At 31.5% G+C, this 27,467-nt stretch overlaps 1 protein-coding gene across 1 annotated transcript in view; it reads right to left on the reverse strand.

The window, feature by feature from the left end:
* The window catches only part of Rtkn2 (rhotekin 2), a 73,993-nt gene that overhangs the window by 24,764 nt on the left and 21,762 nt on the right, over positions 1–27,467 (reverse strand). The window contains exons 3-6 of the mRNA XM_026393741.2: positions 14,884–14,942; positions 10,900–10,953; positions 9,460–9,577; positions 7,260–7,457 (exon numbers count right to left, since the gene is read on the reverse strand). Coding sequence (XP_026249526.2) covers positions 7,260–7,457; positions 9,460–9,577; positions 10,900–10,953; positions 14,884–14,942 — 429 coding nt within the window. The remainder of the gene's footprint in view (positions 1–7,259; positions 7,458–9,459; positions 9,578–10,899; positions 10,954–14,883; positions 14,943–27,467) is intronic.

A 27,467-nucleotide genomic window follows, 5' to 3' on the forward strand; every position in this document is an offset into this window, starting at 1 on the left:
TTTCTCTTTCTTTCTGCTTCCTAGCCACCATGAAGTGAGCAGCTTTTCATTGCCATACCTTCCACGATGTTCTGCCTCACCACAATCCATCATCAATTGAATCCTCTAAAACTGTGAGCCAAAATACTTTTCTGCCTTACAGACACATTTCTCAGGCATTTTGTCACAGGATGGAAGGCTAAAACAGTTATTTACTAGAATGAGGAAGAAAGAGAGGAACAGATATGGAAAGTAAGAATTTAATTTTGGACAAGCAAGTTCAATTGCTTCAAATATCTAGATTTATTATTGGGTAGACAGGTAGGGTACAGCCTGGTGACAGTGGAGGAAAAAATACTGGATATATAAATTTGGGAATTACCAGTATGTATATGAAATTTAATCAAAGTTATAGAGTCCTGTGAAGTCCAATGGCCAAATACTCCATCATCTCAGATTAAGCCGAAAAGCAAGAGGCGAGAGAAAAGGAACAGTCACCGTGGTAGAAGAAAAAAACCAAGAAATCAGTATCCTGGAAGGTGAAGAAAAAGCTATTTTATGGAGAATGATTAATTTTGTTATTAGTCTGAAGGTCCAGGAAGAAGAACACCAATAATTGATCATCAGATGTGGTCACATACAGATAACTGTTGACCTTGACAAGAGTAGCAATTTCTGCAAGATAGGATGAAAGTATCACAATGGAAATCATTGAAACAGTCTGAAAGAGAATGGGAAGAGAGGAAGTGGAGACAGAAATATAAAAAGCTCTTTCCTATAAAGGACAGCTATGGAATGGGAGGTGTTTATGTGTGTGGGAATGATGCAGTAGAAGAAAAGCTAATAATATAGGAGAAGGGGGAGCCAGCTCTGACTAAGGGAGAGGATGGAATCTAGTTCACAAGCAGATGGGCCTAGATACAAAGGCAGTTCACAAGGAAGGAAACAAAACAGACACAGATGCAGGTGGATGGAGGAAATTTTAGTTGTTTTCTGATTACTTCAGAAATATCCCTGATATATGAAACAAAGTCATCAGGTGTGAATGAGGCATAAAAAGGGGATACCTAAAGGTAGCAAAGACAGAAATTATGTGAAATAACATAAAAAGAGGTAAAGTGGGAGATATGAAAACCTAGTAGAACTGTTCAGTCATATACTGAGAACCATCTATCTAGAGTGAACAAAGCAGAATGAACTGTTTTTCTCCAGCTTCTTCATTTATACCTCATAAGTGTAGGTACACTGCAAAGATGCTAAGGAGAATGTAACCAAGGTTGAAGTCCTTCTGAGGTACATATGACAAAAGGAAAGATATGCTGGGAAAGAATAAAATAGTAAATCTTGAAGTCTAAACTAAGCTGGAGCAAGAATACTGAATGAAAGAACCTGGAAGATGTGGTAAAGACTGAAAAACCTACTATAAAGATTTTAGAGAGCATGTAATTGTTAGTAATGACAACACCAAGGAAACAATCATGGGATAGATGCTGAAAAGGACAGGATCAATGGAGGCAAGAAGGTCATGAAACTAAGAGATCAAGTTACTAAATAGGGTGTCTACAAGTATACAAAGAAATTTTAAAAGTGACACTATAATTTATTCTCACTGATCACCAAAAACACTTGAGTAGTCTTCATTTTAAGAATAGTAATTTCAATACACAGTGGAATACAAAATATTGCTATTATTGTGCACTGGAAGAAAACTTATAAACTGTGTATCTGAACTTGGAACGCTGTAGAAGTGGCATGTTTAGGGAGCAATTTGTGTGGCAGAATAGGCTAAAGTTATGTAATGACCAAATTACATGTTTAAATTGTTTCTCAGGCCTTAAGTGATGATTGTGACTGGGAATTTTCTTCCTCAACTACTTTAACATAAATATGTAAGACATTAACCTCTATTTTCCATGAATGCTACATGTGAAAAGAACAATACAAAAAAGTTATTGACATCCTCCTAAGAATGGTAAAATTAGGATACAACCAACAAACAGATAATATGGCCATTAAAATGATTAAAGACTCTAGAGTAACTTTGGAGAAAACAGTATAATTAGTAATGTCTAAATATCTCCCAAAGCTAGGCATTTAAAAACCTGGGAGGAAAATACCACCTCAAAGTTTCAGAAGGTTTTAATTTACAGTGGTTGAATATAAGGAACATTTTTTCTCTTCTTGATTCTATTTCTCAAATTTATATAACTTTTCTAATAAAATAACTAATGTGGTTAAATGATACTACAATTAAAACCATCCCTAAGAATCAATTACATGCAAAGTACTATAATACTACATCTACATATATTAAATTTAAGGCACTTTGACAATTAATATCTTTTTTAATATTCAAAACAATTACCTTGGGTAGGTAGGGCAGATATTTCAGCCTATATATTCAAATGGAAAAAATGAAGTTCAGAGAATTTAACTAACTTGCCTGTAGCTAACAAGAAGACCCTACTATACCATACTACTTACATGCTTCATTAATCGTTTAAAATTAAGAAACCTTTTCAATTAAAACAAATACAAGGGCTGTTGATGCGACTCAGTGGTACAGTACTTGTATAGCATGCACAAGGCCCAGGGTGTGATGCCCAACACCACCAAAAACAAACAAACAAAAACCAAAACTAAACTAAATATATAGTACATAGTGACATTTTACTCCAAGAATTTTGAGTGTAAGAGCCTCGAGTTAACCTCTGAATACAATGTACCACCTGACATAATTGCAGAATAATCATTTGTAAATGATTAAACAAACAATTATATGCAGAAGTAAATAAGTCTTTACTCATATTTAAAAACTGCATTATCTTTCACAACCTCAAATATTTAATAATCTTGCTCCTAAAACATAAATAATCTATATATCCAGACAAGGATTAGGATAATTGTTTTGTAACTCCAGTGTAATTTAAAATGTAATATTGTGCCTTATTTTTAAATATTTTAGTACAAATTTTTGTACAGTAAAATATCACACTTGATTTTACCAGTTTTCACAAAATTATATTTTAAAAGGTATATGTTTATTCAGTGAGAATAATGTACTAAATAGTTAAAGGAACATGAAATAGATAATTCAGCTATTAGAGGAAATGGCAAAGTTGAATTAAAGGAATTTCAGTAAGCTAAATTCCACAAATAAAATGAATAAATGAATCACATCAGGGAGCATACTAAAAATTACCAAAAATGTTCACTGTCTTCTTTCAGATCCAACAATACTTTATGATGATATTTCAAGTTACTTCATTTTTAAACCATGACTAATTACAATGCCATTGCTTCCAAAACCAACAATGACTTCACTTTTAAAACATTCTTGTCAGGATAATATTTTCTTTCTAAAACATTACACTCATTCCTTTTAGCCAACCCTAATATTGAGTTCCCAAAAGTTTAATCAGCTACATTTTTAATTGAATGGGCCAACAATTATAACATGAGGGTGGTGATGTGAAAAACAACTATTTTAAACTGTAGTCTGAAATAATGCCCTTTTATCAGGAAAAATAGCTATATTTGGTCACATGTCATATTACCAGGAAAGATATACATTGTTTTATGTGTTCATTTTGGTTTAAAACTAGAATCTACAGAAGTCTTCAGAGTGAACTAGATCACACCTCTAGAGCAAAAAAATTAATCATTTTATGCATTTTGATTACTAATGTTATTCTCAAAACTCCTGTCACGGTGCTAAAGTGGACAGTTAAGGAAGTACCAGGTAAAAATAGGGGAGGGGAGGGAAAAGGGGATAGAAAGGGCAGCAGAATAAAATAGACATTATTATTGCTGTAGGTATGTATATAGGTGAGTGTATGACCAATGTGATTCTGTAACCTGTACAATCAGAAAAATGAGAAATTATACCCCATTTGATTCAAATGTATGAATTGTCAAGATCATTGTACTGTCATGTGTAGCTAATTAAAAAAAAGAACATTAAGATGTTGGCTTATGAAATAAAATGTTGGCTGACCAAGCTCTTTAAAAAAAAAAATAGTCCTTGTATAACTTAGTATACTCTGGATTGACCAGAAGAGAAGAGAATGCTGGTATTAGGAGCACATAATATGATGAAGTGTTATACAAGGTATTATTGTATCTCTTGACCAACTATAATGGGACAAAATAAGCAAATGGCAAAGTTGCATGAGAAATGTTCATAAAGAAAATTAGCATTTGAATTCTGGGACAAACCAAGTAGAATGACAAATGTGACTAGCAGAGTGAACACTTACAGAAATACATGCCTATCCCTATGAAAAAGAATTTAAGACAAAATAATGTTATTCCTCCAACTAACTCTAGTCTTCAAAGAGAAATACATGTTAAATATAGGTTCTAATATAATTTAGAAAATATTTAGCTAGGAAATTATTAACATGACTTTAAATTTTAAAAAAGTCTCTACATTTTATAATCCTATGTCAAGTTTCCAAAAGGCAATGTTTCAGCACACATTTAAGAGAGGGCTTAGAAAACGCTGGTTAAACAACAGTAAAAGAGTAACAATAATGGCAAGAGCTACATTTATTAAATGCTTATTCGATCATGTCCACAAATTATCTTTCTGAACTTCAACAATCTTATGGAGTGAGATGATATTGGTGTTATTATTATTATTCTCATTTTACAGAGGATTAAAAAAACAGAGTATATTAATTTGCACTGGGTCAAGTAATAAATGATAAGTAATAAGTGACAGAATAAGAAATTGAGTATTCGCTGTCCAAAAACGAAGTTTTTAATTGTTTGAAGACTCCATTTGTTATTTTGCATTCTTTGAAGGGAGTATTAACCCTGGGAATGTCCCTAAGAAAATTTTTAAAAGAGAAATGGCTCTATCTAAGCATCTTTAACTTTCATTTAAGCAAACTGAGACCCAGAGAGAAACGTAATATGCCCAAGATATAGTATAGCTGAATAAGAGACACTACTGGTCCTGCTATTTCTTAAATAAGAAATTCTGCTGCTTAAACATTTTTTAGACTATTGAACTAAGTAATTATCCCTAAGGTCTCTTTCAGTTCTAAAACCTATGTTTCAACCTGAACATAGAATTATTTAATCATCAAAAAAAAAAATAGTTCCATTACCTTTTGGTTGAGTTAAAGTACTTTCCAGCAAATCCTTGACACAATCTTAATGTAGAATAGTTTTTGAGATAGTCTTAGATCTCAAGGATGAAAATTAAAGGTCCTCTGACCCCTTTGAAATGACATTTTTATTGGAAAGACTCACATTTTCTTTGATTGTTTTTTTTGACTGTTGAATGAGCCCTATTCATGAATAATAAAATCAACTTAATGATCCACAGATACCTTAAAAAAACTAAAAAAAAAAAACCAAAAACAACTAAAATAGAACAGATACCTAATAATTATATTATAAATAATAAAGGTCAAGTATTGCCTTATGAAATCTGTTTACATAATTGCATTCAGTTAAGATATAAAATATATGTTAGCATAAGCCTCAATCAAAATTGATGGAAAGTCATTATGCTAGAGTGCCAACACACATTTCACATGTAATACATCTGACATGAGTTATTTAATTACATTTGGATGACTGATGCTTCCAGGATCTATACCTAAAATACTTCATTTTTTGTTATTACAGTAAAACTGTGGACATGCTGAAGAGTTGATTATATTAGACATGTAAAGAAATTCTAGAAATGCCTAATCAATGGTTTCCCAATAAAATATAAATATAAAACTATTTGAGGGAAAAAACCCAAACAAAATGTTTGAAGAAGGTATCTGAAAGAAATCAATGCTCCATGGAGAAATGGTGATTCCAAGTCTGTGTAGACAAACACAAGACAAACAGTGAACATTTCTATGATGGCAGGAAGAGAAGAAGCTATCAATGATTAGGTAGTATCAGAAGGATGCAGGAATCATCTTGAAGGTTTCCCACTGATCAAAGATGCAACAATTTGGGCATCAAAGAGAAGAAGAAGAACTATAACAGAATGAAACACAAAACAATAGAAAGTCAGAGTTCAAATAAAACAACAGTATTTACTTCCATGGTTCCTAGGGTATCAACTTATTTTAAAACTTGGTACATGTTAAGAATCAAGTAGTTTTCCCTCTAAAAGTTTTATTGTAGTTGTATACAGAGAATTTATAAGGGAACAGTCAAGAAAAAAGTACAGGACAAATTTAGGAAGTCACCTAATTACAATCCCTAATGAAGTAATGAGTTATCAGTAATAGCTGTAAAAAGCATTAGAAAAAAGACTGATAGGGAACTTTATAATGTATGGTTCAGGGTGGCAAGTGGAACAAGGATTGGGAGACAGTAGGAAATATACCTAACGATATGAAGTATCATTACCCTGAAAGAATTTGAATCTAATCAGTGCTGCAGATCTAACTACCAGGTTATAGGAAATACAGTGGCCAGAAAAAAATGTTTTAAAAAGATCATAAAGGTACAATCAGATAGATTCAAACTACAGAAAATCCTACAAGACCTGGTTTCTTCAAAAAATAATGACTAGCAAAAAAGAGAGAATTGCAATATTTATATTTTTAATGTAATAATATAGACCTGTTTGGATGCTTTTTTTTTGGTACTAGGGGCACTTAACTACTGAGCCACATCCCCAGTGTTTTTCATTTTGAGATAGGGTCACATTAAATTGCTGACTGCCTCCCTAAGCAGCTGAGGCTAGCTTTGAACCTGCAATCCTCCTTCTTAGGCCTCCAAAGCCACTGGAATTACAAGCATGCACCACCTCACCCAGCAATCTGTTTGGATTCTGATTTGAACAAACAAATCACAAGAGGGCATTTTAAGAATGGTACAATTTGAATATAGGCTAGATATTAGTTATATTAAAGATATTTTTAATTTCATTCAATGTAATAGTGATAATGTAAGTTTATTAAAATGTGATTAAAAAAATTTAAGGTCTGAGAATAAATCATACTATACATACAGAAATCCAATTAGTAGACTTAAATGTAGCAAAAAATAGACACACAATCCCTTCTCAAGCAAAACATTTCATCTTTCTGGTAGATATTGGAATTCCAAACTACTAAAATACTGTGTCAATGACTTCCTACCTTCAAAGGAAAATACTACACTTAACTCAGCTGGGTAAATGTCAGACAACTAAGTTTTGTTTCTGCTTCAGGATGCTTTTCCATTCAAAACATAAACACATACTCCATATATTATACTTTGAAATATCACAAACGTATATTATGTTACCATAAAAACTGTATTAGAAAACTTACACAGTAGTAGAATTGAAGAACAAACATGTTTCATGATTCTCTTCCTGAAGCACTGAATTTATTTTCTTTCCTGTAGCTTTACTTATAGATGTCTTAAGTTTCTTAGCTAGCTTTTTTGGTGTATTGGTTATGGAAGATTCTTCTGTACAGCAACTATACATTTCCACCTTTATCTGAAAGTCTGGTCCTGCTTCATTACTATAAACAAAGGCATTCATGTTAGAAATTTAATTCAGTAGAAAATAAAATTACAACGTCCTTTGATGTTTCCATAACATTCAAAATCAGCATTTACAATGTAATGAGACAGAATCTTCCTGTTTATTTAGTATCCAAATAGTCTAAGCATGTCACTACAACTTTCAGAGCTATCAGCTTCTAAAATAAGACAAACTTAACTCAGTAAAACAAATGTATAAAGGCATATTACTTTAAAAGAATAAAATGCTATGGTCATTCTGTTCCAATGTATTTGTCCTTTTCAGGCCTTTAATACCACTGTTTTTAAGGTATTTAAATTACATGTATAACTTCTTGATATGACTGTTCCCCCAAAACAAAATCTGCTGAACCTTTAGTTTCTTTTTTTAAAAAATTGTGACTCCATTTATATAAAATGTCCAGAAGGCAAAATTATAAACACAGAAAGATCAGTGGTTGCCTTGGGAATAGAGGGTAGTGGGGATTGACTACACACAGGTTTAAGGTAATGTTTGGGATGATGGCGATATTCTAAAATTGAATTTGAACATTTAGTTTTCATTTCTTCTTCATAGTCACTTAGTCCCCTTACCACTGGGTATTCCTTCCCCATTTCTGTAACCTAATAACTATAAACAACATTTCACTTTTTGGTTATATAGGAGAGAAAAATGTCACAAAGCTAACAGAAATGATAACACGTTCAGGCATGAATTCCTTGGGATGTGCTGTCTTGGTGATCTTTGTATTCTTAACCCAACCTTGTGCCTGGAACTAGAAGGTACTCAATACACATTTATTAAACTCATATGAAGAAATTCTGCAATTTGAGCAAATACTAAGATTGGCTTTGCCTATTTTCAGACACAATGAACTACCTTTAGCATAAAATATTGTGGTGGTGTTACTAACAATAAAATAAGACTGCAAAAGAGGTCTGTCAGCAACAGATGTTGCCTGCAGACAGAAGGTCTATCGGTCTCAAAGATTTTAGAAATGCAACATGAACTTTTTAAATGGCCAATCTATAGTTTGGATAAATCCAAGAAACAACTTCCAGATATTTTTATAGTTTATTATTTGGCAGCTTCTAAACATACAGTATTCCTGGTAATGACTAACAAATGTCAATATTTAGAGGAAAACCAGAGCTTCATAAATATTGAATACTTATTAAAAACAATCATCATAACAAAAAGCACATTTTTAAACATTTAGAACATTTGTCAGCAGTTATTTTTAGAACAATTTTAAATATTTACAGAATTTTAAAAAAATTATAAATCATGTGTTTTCTTCCCAAGTAATTCTTATTGTTCTTGAACCCTTGAAAAAGTCTGATTTTTGGCTTTGTGGTAAAAATAAACAATAGCAAAGTGATGTGAAGAAAAGAGTCCCATTAACAGGATAATTTTGTCAGAAAAAAAAAATTTCTTAACAATAGTTGATAATGGAAATAAATATATTTAGATAACTAGGGAAAACATTTAGCCTCAATTATCTAAGTATTAGGGGTTGTTTGATAGGAGAGGGACCCTAAATAAATTCCTTTGGTTTAATACAGCTTATAAAAAGACCTGCATTACTACTAATTAAATCTGTAATTAAATAAATCTGTAATTAAATTTCTTATTGAGATAGAAGAGTCTGTTTTATGTTCAAATTCACTCTATATCAAACAATGCTAAGTGAAATTCCATTCTAGTCATAGTTTAGTCAATAATGGAAATATATTTACTATAAAATATTTTAAAATTTATCATATCCAATGAGTCAAATATTCACTGCTAATATTCATTATAAGATTTCCATTTTATTTTACATCATAAATTTGCATATGAAAAATGGCCTCATTTTGAATAAAGTAAGACTACAATGACCCAATAAATAGACTTTCATCCAAAGGCTCCCAAACTAAAATTCTTTAAGAAAACAAACAAACCCAGAAAGAAAAAGTCTTCATAGATACTTTCATTCTTTGAAGATTAAAGATACTTACAATATTGTTACATTTTCAAAACATATATCTGTGATTGTTTTATCCACAATCACCACGTCAGTATCAAAAACTTCAGCTCCCATTTTGAATAAACAAAAAATGGCATAGCGCTGTGATCCTATAGAAGACAACATTTTAAGCAGCAATACATACAAGAAATATTAACATTGTCTTAAAATCATCTTGAAAATGAAAAGTATCAGCTTAAATATTTGTTAATAGATTCTAATTTTCATACATTGTATATTGTAACCTTTAACCTGTTTTAATAGCTATTCTGTCAGTATACAGTAATACCTCACTCAACTAACAAACATCTTTAAACCAAAGAGTATTAAAAAATTTAGTTAAACATAAAGAACTCTAAAGGACTATCAGCAGGCTAAAGAAACAACCAAAATCATGAACTTTATTACCAGAAAACTCTTAACTCTTAATTAATAACGAATTTATTGTTATGTACACGCTATCACTTCTGTCATTTTGGTCCCCAAGTTTATTTAAGAAAAAAATGTTTTTTATTAGAAGAGGTTAAGAGTAGACACATTAACAACAGCAAAATATTTTCCACCAAACTAAAAGCAAGGGAGGAAACCACAAAAAATAAATAAATAAATTAAAAGTAGACATGGGAACACAAAAAATTTAGCTGCTAGGCCTTTTAATTTGGTGATGTTATAAAAGTATTAGGTGATTAAAGGGCTAAATCCTCATTATTGAGAAACCAGTTCTTTAGAAAAACTTATTCTCTATAGAAATCAGATTTACTTAATTCCCACATGCATTCCTTTGAAAAATAAATTATATTTCCTAATTGAATAACAAACACTAAACTGATTTTAAATTCTTCATATAAAACTAATTATGCTCAATATGATTCAGTTTTTCAAGTATGAGGAACAAAGCCATCACAATAGACAAAAAGATAAAGGATTATCACATCTTTTCTCTTTGCCTCTAACAAGGAGAAATCATTTGAGGTTAATTTCCATGACCTAAGCAATACGAAGATTTGTGAAGACCATATAAAGTCATAAAATGCTGAAGAAGAAAAAACATCAGATCAAGCTAAAAATCTTCCTTTATTACATCCTGTTAAATAATCTGAAGTAACAAAATAAAGCAGAAAAGATCCCCCAGATTCTAGTCAAAGAAATGTTGCCTTTACCTTTATTCTGTGAACATTTTTTTTTTAATTTCCACATTTTCCTTCTTGTCTCACCACCCTGAACCCATTAGTTACTATCCTTGCACAGGTTCTGATAAACAACTAAAAATTACATTTGCTGTGCATCATATCTTAATTAGTCAAAAGGAACAACGTATTTATATTAAAAATTAGAAAACAGTTCAACAAGATTCTGGTTATTCTGTCAAATGACGTCAATTTATTTATTCACTAAAGGTAACTTCTCAATTACAAATTAAAACCTTACATACGTTCTTTGCTGCTGAAGTGATCAGAGTCTTTCCACATTAGTGGTATTCGAACATCTACAAATAAGGTGGAAAATGACAAGTAATAATTCAGTAAGTTTTATTTATTACAGTGACCTGAACTTCTGAATTCTATGACAGATTCTGACCACTGAAACCAAAATGAAATGTATTATATAACAGCAAATTTTCTAGTTACTTTTTATGATTTGTACATGGAATAATTATTTACACGCTTATTTATTTATTTTTGTGGTAGTAGAAATTGAATTCAAGGGTGCCCTACCACTGAGCCATATTCCTAACCCTATTTATTTTGAGATGGGATCTTGCCTAGGCTGGCCCTGAACTTGCAATCCTACTGCTTCAGACTCCACAGTCTCTGGAATTAGAAGTTTGTGCTATTATATGCCCAGCCTAGTTTGTACACTTAAAAGCTATTTTATATGTCTGAAATTCTGAAGCATGTGAGGTGAAAATATAAACATTCTTATAAGAATAATTGTTCTGGCTCTACATATATACCCTTTTCTTCCTCACTGATTTATGATGTTATATTTATTAGATATGCCATTCTGAACAAATGTTGCCAGGCTATCCACTTTATGGATTCAATTAAATCATTTATCAATTACTAAATATCCTAAAATCAATACCATAATATTATAACTATTGTTCCTTTATATTCTACTTCAGAAATAGGTTTTTTGGAAGCATTTTATGCTAATTTCATTATATGAATTTTCTTCCCAAGTGTTTCATTAGTACTATATTCTATTATCCATATTAACTTGGAAACTAATAACTTAATAACAGTTTGTCTTTACATACAGTAGTATATTTACTGTTACATTTTAACAAAGGTTATCATTATGTATTTAATGGTTTTGTTTTTTGTTATTTTCATTGTAAAGTAGATCTTTTTTGCCATTATATTTTTTAGTCAGCTATTTCTAGTTTTGAAATTGCCATTTTTTATATTTATCTTAAATCCAGCCACTTTTTACTGAATTATTAATTCAAATAGTGTTTCAGTAAATTCCCTTAGGTTTTTTAGGTCTGCAATCCATTATCTTCAAATATTCAATTTGTCTATTCATTTTCAATAGTTTCATCTTTTATTATTTTAGCCAGAATTTCCAAAATGGTGTTAAATTATATTGACATAATAGACATTGTTATTTTGTTCTTGATTTTAATGGGAATGATTTTATTATTTTATAATTATTATTTAGCTAATGTCCTGTCAAAGAGCCCACTCTTGCTTGACCACAGTTGCTGACTCATTTCATTTCATAACTGTTCTTGTTCGCAGCTGTTCTTACTCTGTTTGGGTAGGATTAACTATTTACACTATCATGGAAAGAACATGGACCCTGACTTCCTTTGCTGTATACCCATAGCCTGTGGGTCGATCTCGCCCTTTCCCAGGCCTATCTATGTAAGCTCTGTAAGGTAGACATTTCTTATCGATTTCCTAGGTGGTCATGTACTGTTGAGACATCAAAGAACGTATAACACATTAACTATGTTTCCTAATTCAGCTCCAATGAAGGAAGTTCCTTCCAGATTCTTGCAATGGTTGACTCCATTTTAATTTAGAATATTCTTACCTTTGTTTTTCTTAAGTCTTCATAGAAATTTAGTAATAAACCAAGAGAGTCAAATTCGGATAGTTAACTTAAAAGTATCAGATCCTTGAAGTCTATTAAAGATATTTTCTAAAGGGAAAATTGAGGTACTAGGAAATTGATTTGGTTTAGTCATTGAATGAGTAGTTAGTAAAAAAGGTGAGACAATAACCACAGTGTTATTATTTGGTGCTCGGCAGAAAGAATCAGGATAAGCTTATTATTGTTTTTACATATATAGAGATCTGGCCAGTGCGTGGTGAGGCTGAAAATGGAAAATCCAGTTGTCTCCTGACTATGAAAGTAATCTCAGAAACATTATGAAACTTTGCTGCAAATTTATTTTGGCCAAAATAAAAGTCACATTTTCATGCCCATGGCAAGAGAAAATGGAATTACAAAGGTAAATTTGTTTTTTAGTTCATTGTTTTTATAAATATACATACAAGACATAATTTAGTCTAGGTTAAGATAAAATTACCTATGTATTCCATCTCTTGAGAGTTTTGGTTCTTTAATTTAATTCAAAATTATCTTTTGAAAGAAGGAACACATGCATAAATAAGTTTAGATATGTGAATGTCTGTAGTCATGAAGGTTTTGTTCTTTTATTTTAAAAGCTTTAATTTAGTCTCCCTTCTAAATATATAGTTAATTCTAATATCATGAATTGCAGCAGTCTATGAAATGACAAGAAATGTTGAATCTATCATGGAATTTGAATGTTCAATAGCAATTTAATATATCTCATTTGTATAGTGAATAGTGCCATATTAGAAGCGAAACAAGGATTATGCTTTAAGTATTTATAGAAAATCCCCTTCAAACATCTATCATATTTATTAAGATTAAAATGTTTAAACTTAGAGAACTATTATATAATTGTAATGTTTGGCAGCTAAAGGATACAAGGAGATATAAAACATGTTTCATGTCAGTCTTACAATCTGAAAGATGACAACATGAATATAAATAACTATAAAACAAGCAACAGATTTCTCAATATAGTTTAATTCTTTTTCTGAAAATTTTTTTGCTTAGCTGCTGGAAATTTCTGATTTTAGCCAAAAATGTCCTAAATAAAGTGCAGGTCTTTTCTTCCTGGATGATAATGTCTGTTTAGCCATAAAGTGAGTGGTGAAGCCGGAAATGGAAAACAGTTCTTTAAGTGGCAGGGGCTGAAACGTAGCAGCAAACTCCCTAATACAATGCTTTTGGCCAAGGAAATAAACCAGTTATTTCTTAAGGACTGATAGAGGTCCTATTGTTTCCAAAATGTACTGATGAGATAATATTTGTAAAAGTGCATTTTCTTAACAGTGTACACATGAGTCAGTCATGTATTCACTTAATCTGAGGCATCTCCATTGTCTTATAGTTTCCTTAACACTTGGAGAAACTGAGACTACACAGCATAAGTGCCATCTAGTGGTAAAAGGTCTCCTAACTGCATTAATAACTCAAAGGAAACATTTCTAACAGGGGAGGGTTTGTAGTTCAACAAGTTTGTTGAAGAAAATTTAATTCTTTCACAAGTCAATTAGATGTCTGCCACATAGTGTGTGTCAAAAACAGGAGAAATGTCTGCTTAAAGCAAATGGCTTCTGTATAGGAGTAATGGAAGATGTGGCTAAGAAAAAGAAGTGAGTCAGAAAGGAAAACAGGGAAAAGTTTGGTCTTCATCCTACAGGCAACAAGAGTCATCCATTCAATGAATTTCACTGAGCAATTTCTATGCACCAAGCACTATACCAGCTAGCTTATAAGTATAAAATGATAAACAAAAAATAAACATTTCCAACCCTATGAAACTCTTGGTCTAGACAATCATTAAAACAGAAAAGGAATGGTATCAATCAATTTGAGTTTGCAGCCCAGCTCTGCCACTTACAGCAAGTCACTTAACCTTTGAATCTATAGAAAATGAGAATAATTATCCTACCTATTTTACAAGGCTGCCCCAAGGAAAAAAAGTGCACAATATATGTAATGTATGAGACTTCTTTTTTGAAGGGGAGGGTGTCTTTCTTTCTTTCTTCTTATTCTTTTATGTGTGTGTGTGTGTGTGTGTGTGTGTGTACATGCGCACTGTTAGGATGGAAGCCAGGGCTTCCTCGCACATGTCAGGCAAGTGCTGTACCTCTCAATTACATCCCCAGACCAGCTCCTGAAACATTTTATTTTCCCACACCATAAAGTTCTATTCAAATGTAGAGCATAATGATTAAAATAGATTTATATCAAATATTCAGATACATGTATGAAAAGTAAAATGAAGAGACTGGAAATCAAGAATGAAAACTCATCAACTCTAGTTATTTAATACAATGTATTCAGCAATATAAATATAGCATACCTGATATGGCAACCTTTCCTTTGCAAGCTGTTCTTTCTTTACTTTCAGAATTCATATCACTGTCAAAAGAAAAATTCTAATAAACAAAAAAAACTTTTCTAATAAGCAACTGTTTCAAATAACCTCTTAAAAATGCCTAAATATTAAAATACATACCTATGAATAATCACTTTGTTAATGTAAACTATTTGACTGAAACTTCTTCAAGATATTTAGTCAACAACTAACAATTATTAAGAGAAATACATAGAATCATTCTCTTTTTCATATAAACTTTGTATTCCTTGATGATTGTATACTGGTCTCTCTAAAATGAAACTCTTTTGTTGCATTTATAAATGAGATAAACAATATTTGTCCAGGTCCCCATTACCTGGAAATGACTATTCCATAAATTACATTTCTAGCTTACTAAGTATAGTGGCTTGAAAAGTTAACATACTTCCCAATCACTTGATGTGCTACTCAAAAGAATACCTCGCTCATCTTTATAGAATCTGAAAAATATCCAAAAATTACTCTCTGCTATGTTTATATGCAGTCAATATCAAAGAACTAAATGTCAAAGAACCAAATATATACTAGGGCAAATAATAAATTGAAAAAGGAAGACGATAACTCTATAGAGAGAATAAAATGTGGAGAGAAAAGTCTGACTATGCCAATAGAAAAAAGTTTCAAAGAATATTCTGGGAATATAAGACATTTGCAAATGTAATTAAGAATATACTATCATAAAAAAATCCTTCAAAATCGATAATAGTTAACTCCTACTAGATCATAACAACTCCCAATCCTTAAATATTTCCCCAATATCCTTTTCCCTAATAACCTGCATTTACAGATTAGTATTCCATTTCTTTTTTTTTTTAAGTAGGAGAGTTTTATTGAGTTAGTATTCCATTTCTAAGGCAATACTTTTAAGAGTATTTTGTATTATTTTTGTCCCTGTTCAACTTGAGTTGTCAATTAACTGTCAGCTAATTAGGTAATTCAAATATATGATGAAAACTTTCCATTTGAATACTGTTTGATTCTAAGAGTTTCTGGGAAAAAATTGGGTCAGAATTTGAAGTGGAAAGTTATTTAATTTTTAGAAGAGGATCACACCAACTCATTGCCCTCAGCAGGCTTATTAAAAGGACTATCTATTCATATTATGCATCCAATTTGTAAGTAAAATATATCGTTTTACTTTTTTACTCCCTTTATGGATTAAACATAAAAGTATCAGAGTTGACATATAGTCCAAATGAGCTAAAATAATATACTGACATGTTTTAAGTTGTTAAGTTTACATGAGACATTTATGGAATCATACCCAATGTATGATTAAAATAATATAGTAGATTTAAAGTCATATATTCTCAGAATCCCATCTAATTACTTTATGCTCATGCCTGATATTTTGGGAATTTATGTAGTTAAAAATATCAGTATTCTATTTCAAAATAATGTTTCTTTGAATCACAAATTTAAAAGTCGAGTTTGACATTAAAATGTGTTATGTTAAAGAATATCATGCTTATTGCTTCATCATGTGATGAAAAGTTCATCTGAGGAGTTCATTATATATTTTGGAGAAATAACATACTAAAAGGACCACTAGGAATCAAAACACAAATCTCAGTGTCCTCAAACTGGTACAAAAATGCTATACAAATATGGTTGTCTGGTATTTGTAAGCAATAACTTTAAAAATCAGCTTTTATATGAGCAATACATAGTAAAAATTCTTAAAATATTTATTTCAGTGAAAAAATGCAAGGAAGCTCTAAAATGGTGGTACCTAAAGTTTATGGAGTAGGTCTATATTTTGCCGGAGTTGAGATCCATTAGGTATTATTAAATTGGATTACATTTGAGGCTTTGGCAGGCATGTGAAATTCTGAAATACTACAACCACCAAAAAGAAAACTTGCTGAATATTTACAAGAAGAAAAATTCCCTTTCCAAACTACCCAACCACCTGGCAGAGCACAGCTTTCTTCCCTGCAATTATAAATTATTTGCATAGGCATTTCCAGGAGCATTCACAGCAAACATATTATACACAAATATAATCAAACTATAATATAAATCAAATTAACCATATAATCTTACAGAATAATTTTCTGGATTTTAAAAACATGAGAGGAGGAGAACTCAGCCTCAATTTTCTGAAGCTTAACTTTATTTTCAATTCAAATAATTCCCCAAACTGTTATTAAGGGCACTAAAAGGTGATGTTTTTCTAATTAATCCAAATTCACAATAAAATTGTTAAACATTATCTGTTTAATAATGTGCTGCTGCAGTTCAGTTTGCTACAGTTAAATAAATACTTGTTAGAAAATCTGCAATGTTAATGCCAATTCTGAATTCTATGATTAGAGAGCCAGCCTGAGGAAAAAGCAAATAACCACAAATTACTAAAAGAATTCACAAATAAATAATAGTGTGCTTTATTCATATGAACCTAGTTTGAGGCATGATTTTGGTGAGACCTGTAAATGCTAACTTATAAGATCAACATATAAAAGACAAATTTTTAATTGTATTTTATTACTTATATTTCTGCCTGTAGGTAAATAAAATGACCAAAAGAGGGTGCCAATCTGCCACTTTGTTGCTCAAATATCTGTGTTAAAATTGACCGAGTAAACACAGATTATCCTACTTATTGTTACATAAGGGAATTTAAAACTAACAAGTTATAATGAGAAATAGCACAATGATAAAACTATTTTACATTTTCATAATTTAATACTTAAAGAATTCTAAATGGTATTCTATTATTTGAAAAGAGGTTATAAAATCCTTCACTTTTTATACAAGTAAATGAAAATAGAAAACAGAAATGCTTAGCATGGAATTTTAACCTTTCTTAAAACCACGTGATATAAATTAATAGCTTCAGAAATATCTTAAATTCTACTCCAAATGTGATATGTTTAAAAACAGTAATGTTTGCAAATGCATGTTTCATTATAGAACTACTAACATAATTTTTAACTTCCAATCTACACTTTTTAATTTATAGTACAATAAACTAGGAAACTGAAGTATAAAAAAACAAGTATAGTCATCTCATAAAATTTGCAATATTATTTTAGCATTATTCAAAACATCACAATTATGTTGAACGACACACATAATTAAGTCCTATAAATGACTCTAATTAGCATTTTTTAAAGATAGACACAATATCTTTATTTATTTATTTTTATGTGGTGCTGAGGATCAAACCCAGTGCCTCACATGTGCGAGGCAAGCGCTCTAATGCTGAGCTATCCCCTGCCCCTAATTAGCATTATTTTTACAAAGCCAAATAAAGCATTTCAGAATTTAAGTCAACAAGAGATGGATTGGGTGGGGTAGGGGAGATGGATGAATAGATGATATTGCTATGATGTAAGATCTGCGAGTATAGGGGGATTTTTCGGTCCATCTATTTTGTTTTTTGCTGTGTAACAAAATATTTGTTCTACAGCTCAGTGCTTTCTATGGCACTAGTGAATGAGTACTACTGTTGAATAAACTGAAATAAGGATATGGTCATTTTGATGGAACAAACAGTAGGATCTGGACTCAAGCCTTAGGTTTGGATTTCAGGCATTAATTACTGGTTATGTTCACAAGTTGCTGTTAACCTCTTAACTTTATTAGCCTTATTTATAAAATGGGGAAAATATCTAGCTCACAGAGCTACTCAACAACTTCATATTTTAAATGTATCATATGTCTTTCTTTAAAATATTACACAAATAAAAGAATTACTGGGATTTTTGGCCCAAGTGTTTATCTTTGGGCTTACACAGAAGAGGCACTAGATCATTTGCCAAAGTGATCAGAGTTTGACTTGCCAGTTCTTGTAAAATAGTGGTGGGCCATCAAAATCTGATTCTCTTTACTCATTCTACAAAAGCCTTCAGATAAATAAAGAAAACAAAATCACCTATAGTTTATACTGAGGATATAACTAAAAAACAGAGACTACTATCAAGCATCATTTTATACATAATGGGGAAACTACCATCTGAAACCATCAAAGCAAGCTCATGGAGGCCTTACCTATGGAAAGAGTTAGGTGACTACTCTCTTAAAAGAGGAGAGAATTAGGTAAAAGACCTGATAAAAACCATAGCATTAGTTAGGGTGAGTTGAAAGGAAGGGGTTGAAAGCAGGTTAAAAATCCAAGGAAACCAAAGAGTATTGAAGAATCAGAAAATCAACTAATCAATATCCCAAGTCATCTTTTATTAAAGAAATAGCTCTTCACTGTTCTAAAAATAGAAAACATTATTTAAGAAACCAAGTAAGCACTTCTAATAATGTCCCACCCCGACTCCTAGTCACTGTGGAAATCCTACATATTTCATTAGGAACAAAAAAGTACTCTATTATCTATATAAAGCCACTATAGGACTGGAGCTGGGGTTCAGTGATAGAACGCCTGCCTTGCCTCTGTGAGGCACTGGGTTTGATCCTCAGCACCACGTAAAAAATAAGGATATTGTGTCCATCTGCAACTAAAAAAATATTTTTTAAAAAGCCACTATAAATACAAGTAGAGAATCAAACATCTTTAGCTGACAAAAATACTCCACCAAACCTACCTTCACAATATTATTAGAACACAATATTCCAAATGAATTAAGTGCAGTTAAACAAGTTATTGCACATATAGAATCAAGAATGCACACATGATTTCAAGGACCTGAAATATGAAACCTTAGACTAGTAAAGGATAAACAATAGGCAGATACACAAACAGGAAGTAAGAATAAGGAAGAAGTTGGAAAAAAAATCATTTTTGAAATGAACATTAAAATATAAGATACCCAAATATGAACAGATATAAGTAAAATTACACTAAAGGGTGTAGTGGAAGGGGAGGTAAAGAACCAAATGTGCAAAAATGAAATTATGTATTAAAAAGAAAGTAGCATAACCCACTTCAATCTAAAGTATGAAATATGATATGTCAAGAGCTTTGTAATGTTGTGAACAACCAATAAAAATTAAAAAAAGAAAAAAAAATAAAAAAAAATTTTAAAAAAAGAAAGTAGGGAAGGGGGAGGTGCAGCAAATTAACCGGGGGGTGATGAGGCATGGGAAAAATGGAGGAACTGTGATTGGGCAAAGGGGAGGGAGACGGGGGGAGAATGTAGGGGGACAGGAAAGATGGTGGAATTAAATGGACATCATTACCCTAGGTACATGTAAGACTGCACATACGGTGTGATGCTACATTGTGTATAACCAGGGAAATGAAAAGTTGTGCTGCAATTGTGTACAATGAATCAAAATGCATTGCACTATCATATATATCCAATTAAAATAAATTTTAAAAAAAGAAAGTGATAGTAACAGAAGATAGGCAAAACAAGATCCAATTCAAGTGTAACTGGAAGATCTCCAATAAGAAAAACAAAATAATAAGATAGAATTAATAATTTATTTTATAATCTAAGAAAATTTTTTGAAAATAAGAAATGAATCTGCATTATTGAATGGGCCCTAAATGAGCCAAATGGGTCAGCATTAAACATAACCCATTAAAATGATCAGATGTTAAGGATTAAAACAAAACAAAGAAGTTACTTTCAGTTTCCAGACCAAAAAAAAAAGTAATTTATAAAAGAAAAAAATTTAACATGAGATATTTTTAATAGCAAGACAACATGTGATAAGGTTTTCAAGAAATCCACGGAAAGAAAGAATTGGCTAAAAAATTTATAACCAGCCAAACTGCCTTTTAAGTAGCAACGTTAAAGAAAAATACTTTAAACATGTTAAGACTGTAAAGAAAACAGTCCTTATATTGAGAAATTTACTAGCTGATGAGCTCTCTTTCAAAAGATGATGATTTAAGAAAGCACAATTTACAAGGACAGGTAGTGAACATTATACATATTTAGTTTCAGATCAAAGACTAAAACAAAGGTGGAAATATGAATTTAAGATTAGCATATGAATATTATCCACTGTACCAAAGCAGAAATAACCCAATCTTGAAAAAGCAGAAGGAGAAAAGGGAAAATAGTAAAGGGAACACACATTAAACTTTGTAATAAGTGGAAACAAATAATACTATTTCTAAAGCAGAAAAAAATAAATTCATAGAAGATAATGTAAGGGGAACAAAAACTAAGGGCACTGGTATTATCTCACTATATAAAATCTTTATATCAAGTTATAGCAATTATCAAACTGTTAACTCTCCCAGAATTAAAAGTAATTTTAAAAAAGCAAAGAAAATAGACCATATGATAAAAGACAGATAAGTAAAATATACAGTTAACATAAAAGAATATGAAGAAAACTGAAATAAAATACATCAGACATATTAAATATAAATGGATTTAATTTTCCCATTAAAAGGATTTTCAGTTTGGCTTATAAAATATAAAGTCCAAATGCTATGGAGGAAAACTGTAGTAGCTACCCTGAATGAATAACTCATGGGAGAATTCCAAGCAGGCCATAAAAAACCCACAAGGCAGAAGCCAAGAGGCTGCCTCCTGTTTTTGGACTGGTCCTGCCCATGTTCTCCCCGGATTATACTTTCATTTCACTAAATAAACCCTTCCTGCTTTTTCTGTCTAAAAATACATAAATAAGTTAAACAAGTTATTGCACATATAGAATCAGCTCTCACCAAATTCTATAAGAAACACACCTTCAAATTTGATTTAGAAAGGCTAAAAATAGAGAGATAGTCAAAGATATATTACACAAATGCAAACAATAAGGAAGCAGAGGATGTGGTATTATTACCAGGCAAGGCAAATACAGGTCCAAAAGCATTACATAAGATAACAGCAACAAAAGACACTTTATAATGCTAGAGACTGCAACTGCCAATGACGATATTCCAAGTACCTCATGTACCAAATGTTAGATTACATCTTCATGAAGCAGAAAATGCAGGAGACAGAAGGTCAAAGACAGCAGGGCTTGAAAAAGAAATTTAACCCATTTAATAGATGATATTTCAAGCAGTCAAAAACAAGTAAGGTTAGGGAAGACAGATCTTTTGAACACATAGTAAACTTTGTATCCCAATAAAATATAACTTCAAAAGCCAATAAGACAGTCAAGAAAATTAAGTCATAAAATTTCAAGATATTCCATAAAGTAGAAAAAATAAAAATGTATTCCATCAAGATATAATTAAATGGATTCCTCTTCTGATAATGGCAAAGTAGCTCAGATTGAATAAATCCTCCTTCAGAAAACAATATAATAGAAAAACTATTTTAAAAATAACTACTTGAAAAGAACTGCAAGTGCCCTAAAGCAGGTAGTAATTGGAAAAGAGTCAAAACTGGGAAAAGGGAGTGGCACTATGGAATATACACATAGTATAACAATACTTACCAATAAAGAGGGGAAAAGATAACATACATGACCAATTTCACAAGTACTATGTTGAAACATTCCATTTACATTATGCTGCAGATATGGTCGAAAATAATCAAAAGACTGGCGGCCTCTTGAGGGAAATAGAAGCAAGGACTATTGGGAATTGGGAAGGAATACATGGAAACAGGACATATCCCCCAAATGCAATTAATTCAAAGAGAAAAGAAGTAAAACACAAACAGAAATAACCCAGTTTATGAAATTAATACAGAGAGACAAAGATTATTTCAAGTAATTTTTGAATAGTTGCCTGTTCTATGTTGACACACATGTATGTATATGTATATACTCACAAATATGCACATATGTACATGTACACACACCACACACACAAGAACTAAAGAATTTAATTTTTAATTGCATTGTAAAAAAGTAAGTTGAAGTGATGGGTGGATAGAGAAAGAGATATAGGATAAGGCAAAAAAAGCAAATATGGCAAAATATTAATTATACAATCCATGTGGCAAGCATGTAGGTCCCCACAGTATAATTTTTCTACTTTTTTGTATGTTGGAAATTCTTCATTATTATTTCTGTATGTTGAAAAAGAACTGTAAAGAAATCCTGAATTTGCCTGGATAGGTTTACCACCAGGAATACTGTTCTATAGTTGTCAAACTAGTTTACATAATCATTGTATAAAAATAAAAAAAATATTACTGTTATTGGCAATAAAGATTTTCAGCATAAGAGAAATAGAAATAAAAAACAGAATTAATTTAAGAAAACAAAGGCCTATCAATATCAATGTAAACTCGTGATTTAAGTCTTTTTTTTTTTTTTTTGTATCGATGTCCACTGAAAAGTCCTAGAATCAGTGGTACCCAGACTTTGCTTTCAGAATTCATTAACCATTAAAGGGAACCAGAACTCATACAAATGGCTGACTCAAGTCCTGGAGCAGGGAAAACACAAGACAACTTTGGTCTTTTTTGTGTGTGTCAAAAATACAAGAAGTTCTTAAAGACTACAGGAGAATGCTGAAGGAACTCCCACTAAACAAGAAGAGGAACCATCCTTAAATGGGCTGTCTCAACTATGAGTACCCGCAAAGCTCCATGCATTAATCCTCATAGTTAGCCTATGAAGTGAGGAATGATTTCAAATCTATTTTCCCAATAAGAAGAACTACACACTGTCCCAGTTTCCAAAGTTCACAATCTGATTGAAACGATGTACTTATAAATAGCTCCCAGAAAGTAATAAGTTATGGTATAATATTCACAATTCAGATGCTACCAGAACCAGGAGGAAGCAAGTAATAATTTTTTGAGTCCTTATTCTGGACATGAAAGAAGAAACAACCACCTTTTGAATGGAATTATCAAGGAATCCCTGATGCTGCCATTAGTGTCTCAGAACACAAGGGATTTTGCCAAGTGGGAATGGAAGACAGTCACTTTAATATAAGGCACTGGAGACAAGAAAATGAAAGAACTATTTTGGAGATACAGATCAATCAATAACTAGAAATTGAGAGATAAGACTATGAAAAGTTTGGAATTAGACTAAAAAGATCCTAGAATGCCTATCCAAAAAATTTTAGTAAATGGAAACTATTAGCTGTTTTTTGAGAAGTGGATTGATACAAGTCTATTAAGTAGACATACCTAGTAGCAATAGTATGTAGGGAAGAAGTAGAGGGATAGTCTAATTAGCAAGTTAAAAGGCTACCAAATTGACAGATTGCTATAAACAAGCCATTCCATGCTCTAAACAGAGGCAGAAAGCCATCTGTACTCTCACCTAACTACCTAATATCTACCCAATCTAGAAAAATTTGTGCATCCACTTTTTTTGGATCAGTCTAACTTCACTGTGAATTATAAATAAAGCTAGGTATATTTTGCTTATTCAGGCATAAAAAAATATAAGGCATTTCATACCTAAATACAATTTAGAACAATGTTTTGTTATAGTATTAGAACATTACATTAATCAAACCCTTAGCCAGTTATCAATATTTTCAAAAGATATGTGGTTTAAAAAATATCACTGATCTCCCAACTGGAGTGTCGCATCTAACTACAATAAGACTACTTTTTCAAGGATGATATAAAAACTAGCACAAAATTAAATTGCCAGACATGGTGGCAACTCAAGAGGATGTGGAAAGAGGATTGCAAGTTGGAGACCAGCCTCAGCAATTTAGTGAGGCCCTAAACAACTTAGTGAAAATCTGTCTCAAAATAAAAAATAAAAAGGGCAGGGAAACATCTCCACTGTTCTTGGATAATCCATGCTCATCTTTCACCCTAAGCCTTCATTTTTCTAATGGTTTTTCTTGGAATGCTGCTTTCTTCTGACTCACTTAACTAAAATCTCTCCATCCTTCACAATCTACGAGAACTAGATCCAATTCTTAGACATTCTTTTATTCTACCATTTTATACTGATTTGATTCTCCTGTGGAAAAGTCTAATTTATTGTCTATATTAATTTTTAACTATTTAATCATAAAATTTTAGAAGCAGTAGACTAGTGTTCTTTTCATTAAAATGTTATTTAACTCTGATAGTAATACAAAAATGGAGTAGTAATATAAAACTAAGGAAAAGACTGCTGAGTATCTAAAGGTACAATATTAGCTGCATATACATTCTCCTGTGTTGACAAACTGCCTTCTTTTTAATATAGACACTCTAGCAGAGTGCTTAATAAGCATTCTTAGTGATTTCAATATATCCCTCTCAACAAGAGACAGGTAGGTCATCCAGACATAAAAAATCAATAAAGACACTTCTGACCTAAGGGATAACTATAAATCAAATGTTCATATATGTGTGCGTGTGTGTGTATATGTGTGTGTGTATATATGTATGTCTGTATATGTGTGTGTGTGTGTGTGTGTGTGTGTGTGTATGACAGACTATTTCCCCCAGCAATAGCTCAATATAGTTTCTTCTCAGCAGTCCATGGAATCTTTTCCAAAACAGACCATATTGTAGACACCAAGAAAGTCTTAGCAAATACAAAACAAACAAAACCAATATTATCCCATGCATCTTATCAGATTACAATGGATTGAAATTAGAAATCAACAGCAAGAAAATTTATAGAAACTACATAAACAGATGGAGATTGAATAATACTTTTAAAAATGAGGAATGGATTATTCAGAAAATGAGAGAAGAAATTCTAAAAATTCCTGGAATCAAATGATACCATCGATACAATATACCAAAATCTCTGGGACACTATGAGGGTGGTACTAGAGGAAAGTTTATAGCTTTAAGTGCTCACAATAAAAAAACGAAAACAAAAACAAAGAAACTGAAAGATCCCAAATAAATAGTCTAATGCTATATCTCAAGGCCCTACAAAAGCAGCAACAAACTAATTCCAAAACAAATTAAAGACAGGAATTAATTAAGGTTAGAGGTAAAATTAATGAAATAGAGAACTAAAACAATTACAAAGGATCAAAGTAACATCGAGTTGGTTCTTTGAACAAATAAACAAGTTTGATAAATCCCTAGCCAAACTAACCAAAATAATGAGAAGATCCAAATCAACATATTAGAGATGAAAAAGGAGATTTCACAACAGACATTTCTGAAATCCAGAGGATCAACAGGAATTATTTCAGAAACTTGTGTTCCAATAAATCAGAAAATCTAGAAAATACTGACAAATTTCTAAACACACGTGACATACTCAATTTGAACCAAGAGGATACAGAAAACCTAAACAACCCAATATCAAGCAATAAGACTGAGCAATTAAAAAAAAAAAAAAAAGCCTTCCAACAAAGAAAAGCCCTGGACCCGATAAATTCTCATCTAGGTTCTACCAGACATTTAAAGAACACTACTACTCCTCAAATTATTCCATTAAATAGAAAGGGAGAGAACACTCTTAAATTCTATGAAGCCAGTACCACCCTGCTACCAAAATCAGATGAAAACTCATTAAGGGAAAAAAATAAAAAAACTACAGAACAATATTCTTGATGAACAGAGACACAAAATCTTTAACAAAACACTAGCAACTGGGCATGGTGGTGCAGGCCTATAGTCAGGAGACTGAGACAGAAGGATCACAGGTTCAAAGCTAACCTCAAGAATGTAGCAAACACCTAAGAAACTTTTTGAGACCCTGTCTCAAAATAGAAATTTTTAAAAAAAAAGTGGGAAGAGGGGGGACTGGAGATGTAGCTCAGTGATAAAAAAATCTAACCTCACTTAAGAAGAATGTACACTACCAGGGATGCAAGGTTGGTTTAATATATATAAATCAATAAATGTAATTTATCACATAAATAGAATTTAGGACAAAAATCACATGATCATGTGATGCAAAAAAAAAAAAAAGCCTTTCATGAATTCTGCACCCATTCCTGATAAAAACACTAGAGAAACTGGGGATAGAAAGAACATCATAAAGGCTATGTATGACAGATCCAACACTAACGTCATACTAAATGAAGAAAAACTGAAATTATTTTCTCTAAAATCAGAAAGAAATAAGAATATCTACCCTCACCACTCATGTTCAATAATGTTCTTGACACTCTAGTCAGAACACTCAGTCATGAAAAGAAAAATAAAGGAATACAAATAGGAAAAATAGAAGTCAAACTACTTTTGCTTGTTGATTACATGATTCTATACCTAAAGAACCTAAAACCATCTACCAGATTTCTAGATCTGATAAACAAATTCAGCAAAGTATCAGGAAGATCAACATACAACAATCAATAGCTTTCTAATATCCTGAAAATGAAATCTGTTAAGTAAACTACTTCATTCACACACACACACACAAATAAAATACTTAGTAATAAATCTAACTAAGAAGATAAGAGATGTATACAATGAAAATTATAAAACTCTGAAGAAAGAAATTGAAGATGACCTTAGAAAATGTGTGTCTTTTCATTTATGAATAGGTAGAACTAATATTGTCAAAATGGCCATATTACCAAAAATGAGCTACAGAATCAATGCAATCCCCATCAAAATACTAATGATATTCTTTATAGGAATAGAAAAAAAGGGTCTTAAATTTTATATGGAAGAATAAAAGACCCACAGTAAGCCAAATCAATCCTGAGCAACAAGAGTTCGCCTGGAGGTATCACAATACATGAACTCAAATTATATTACAGAGCTATAGTCACAAAAGCAGTATGGTATTGGCATTAAACATAGAAATGAAGACCAGTGGAGTAG

This window comes from Urocitellus parryii, chromosome 5, assembly GCF_045843805.1.
Source record: "Urocitellus parryii isolate mUroPar1 chromosome 5, mUroPar1.hap1, whole genome shotgun sequence".
Taxonomy (NCBI): Eukaryota; Metazoa; Chordata; class Mammalia; order Rodentia; family Sciuridae; genus Urocitellus; species Urocitellus parryii.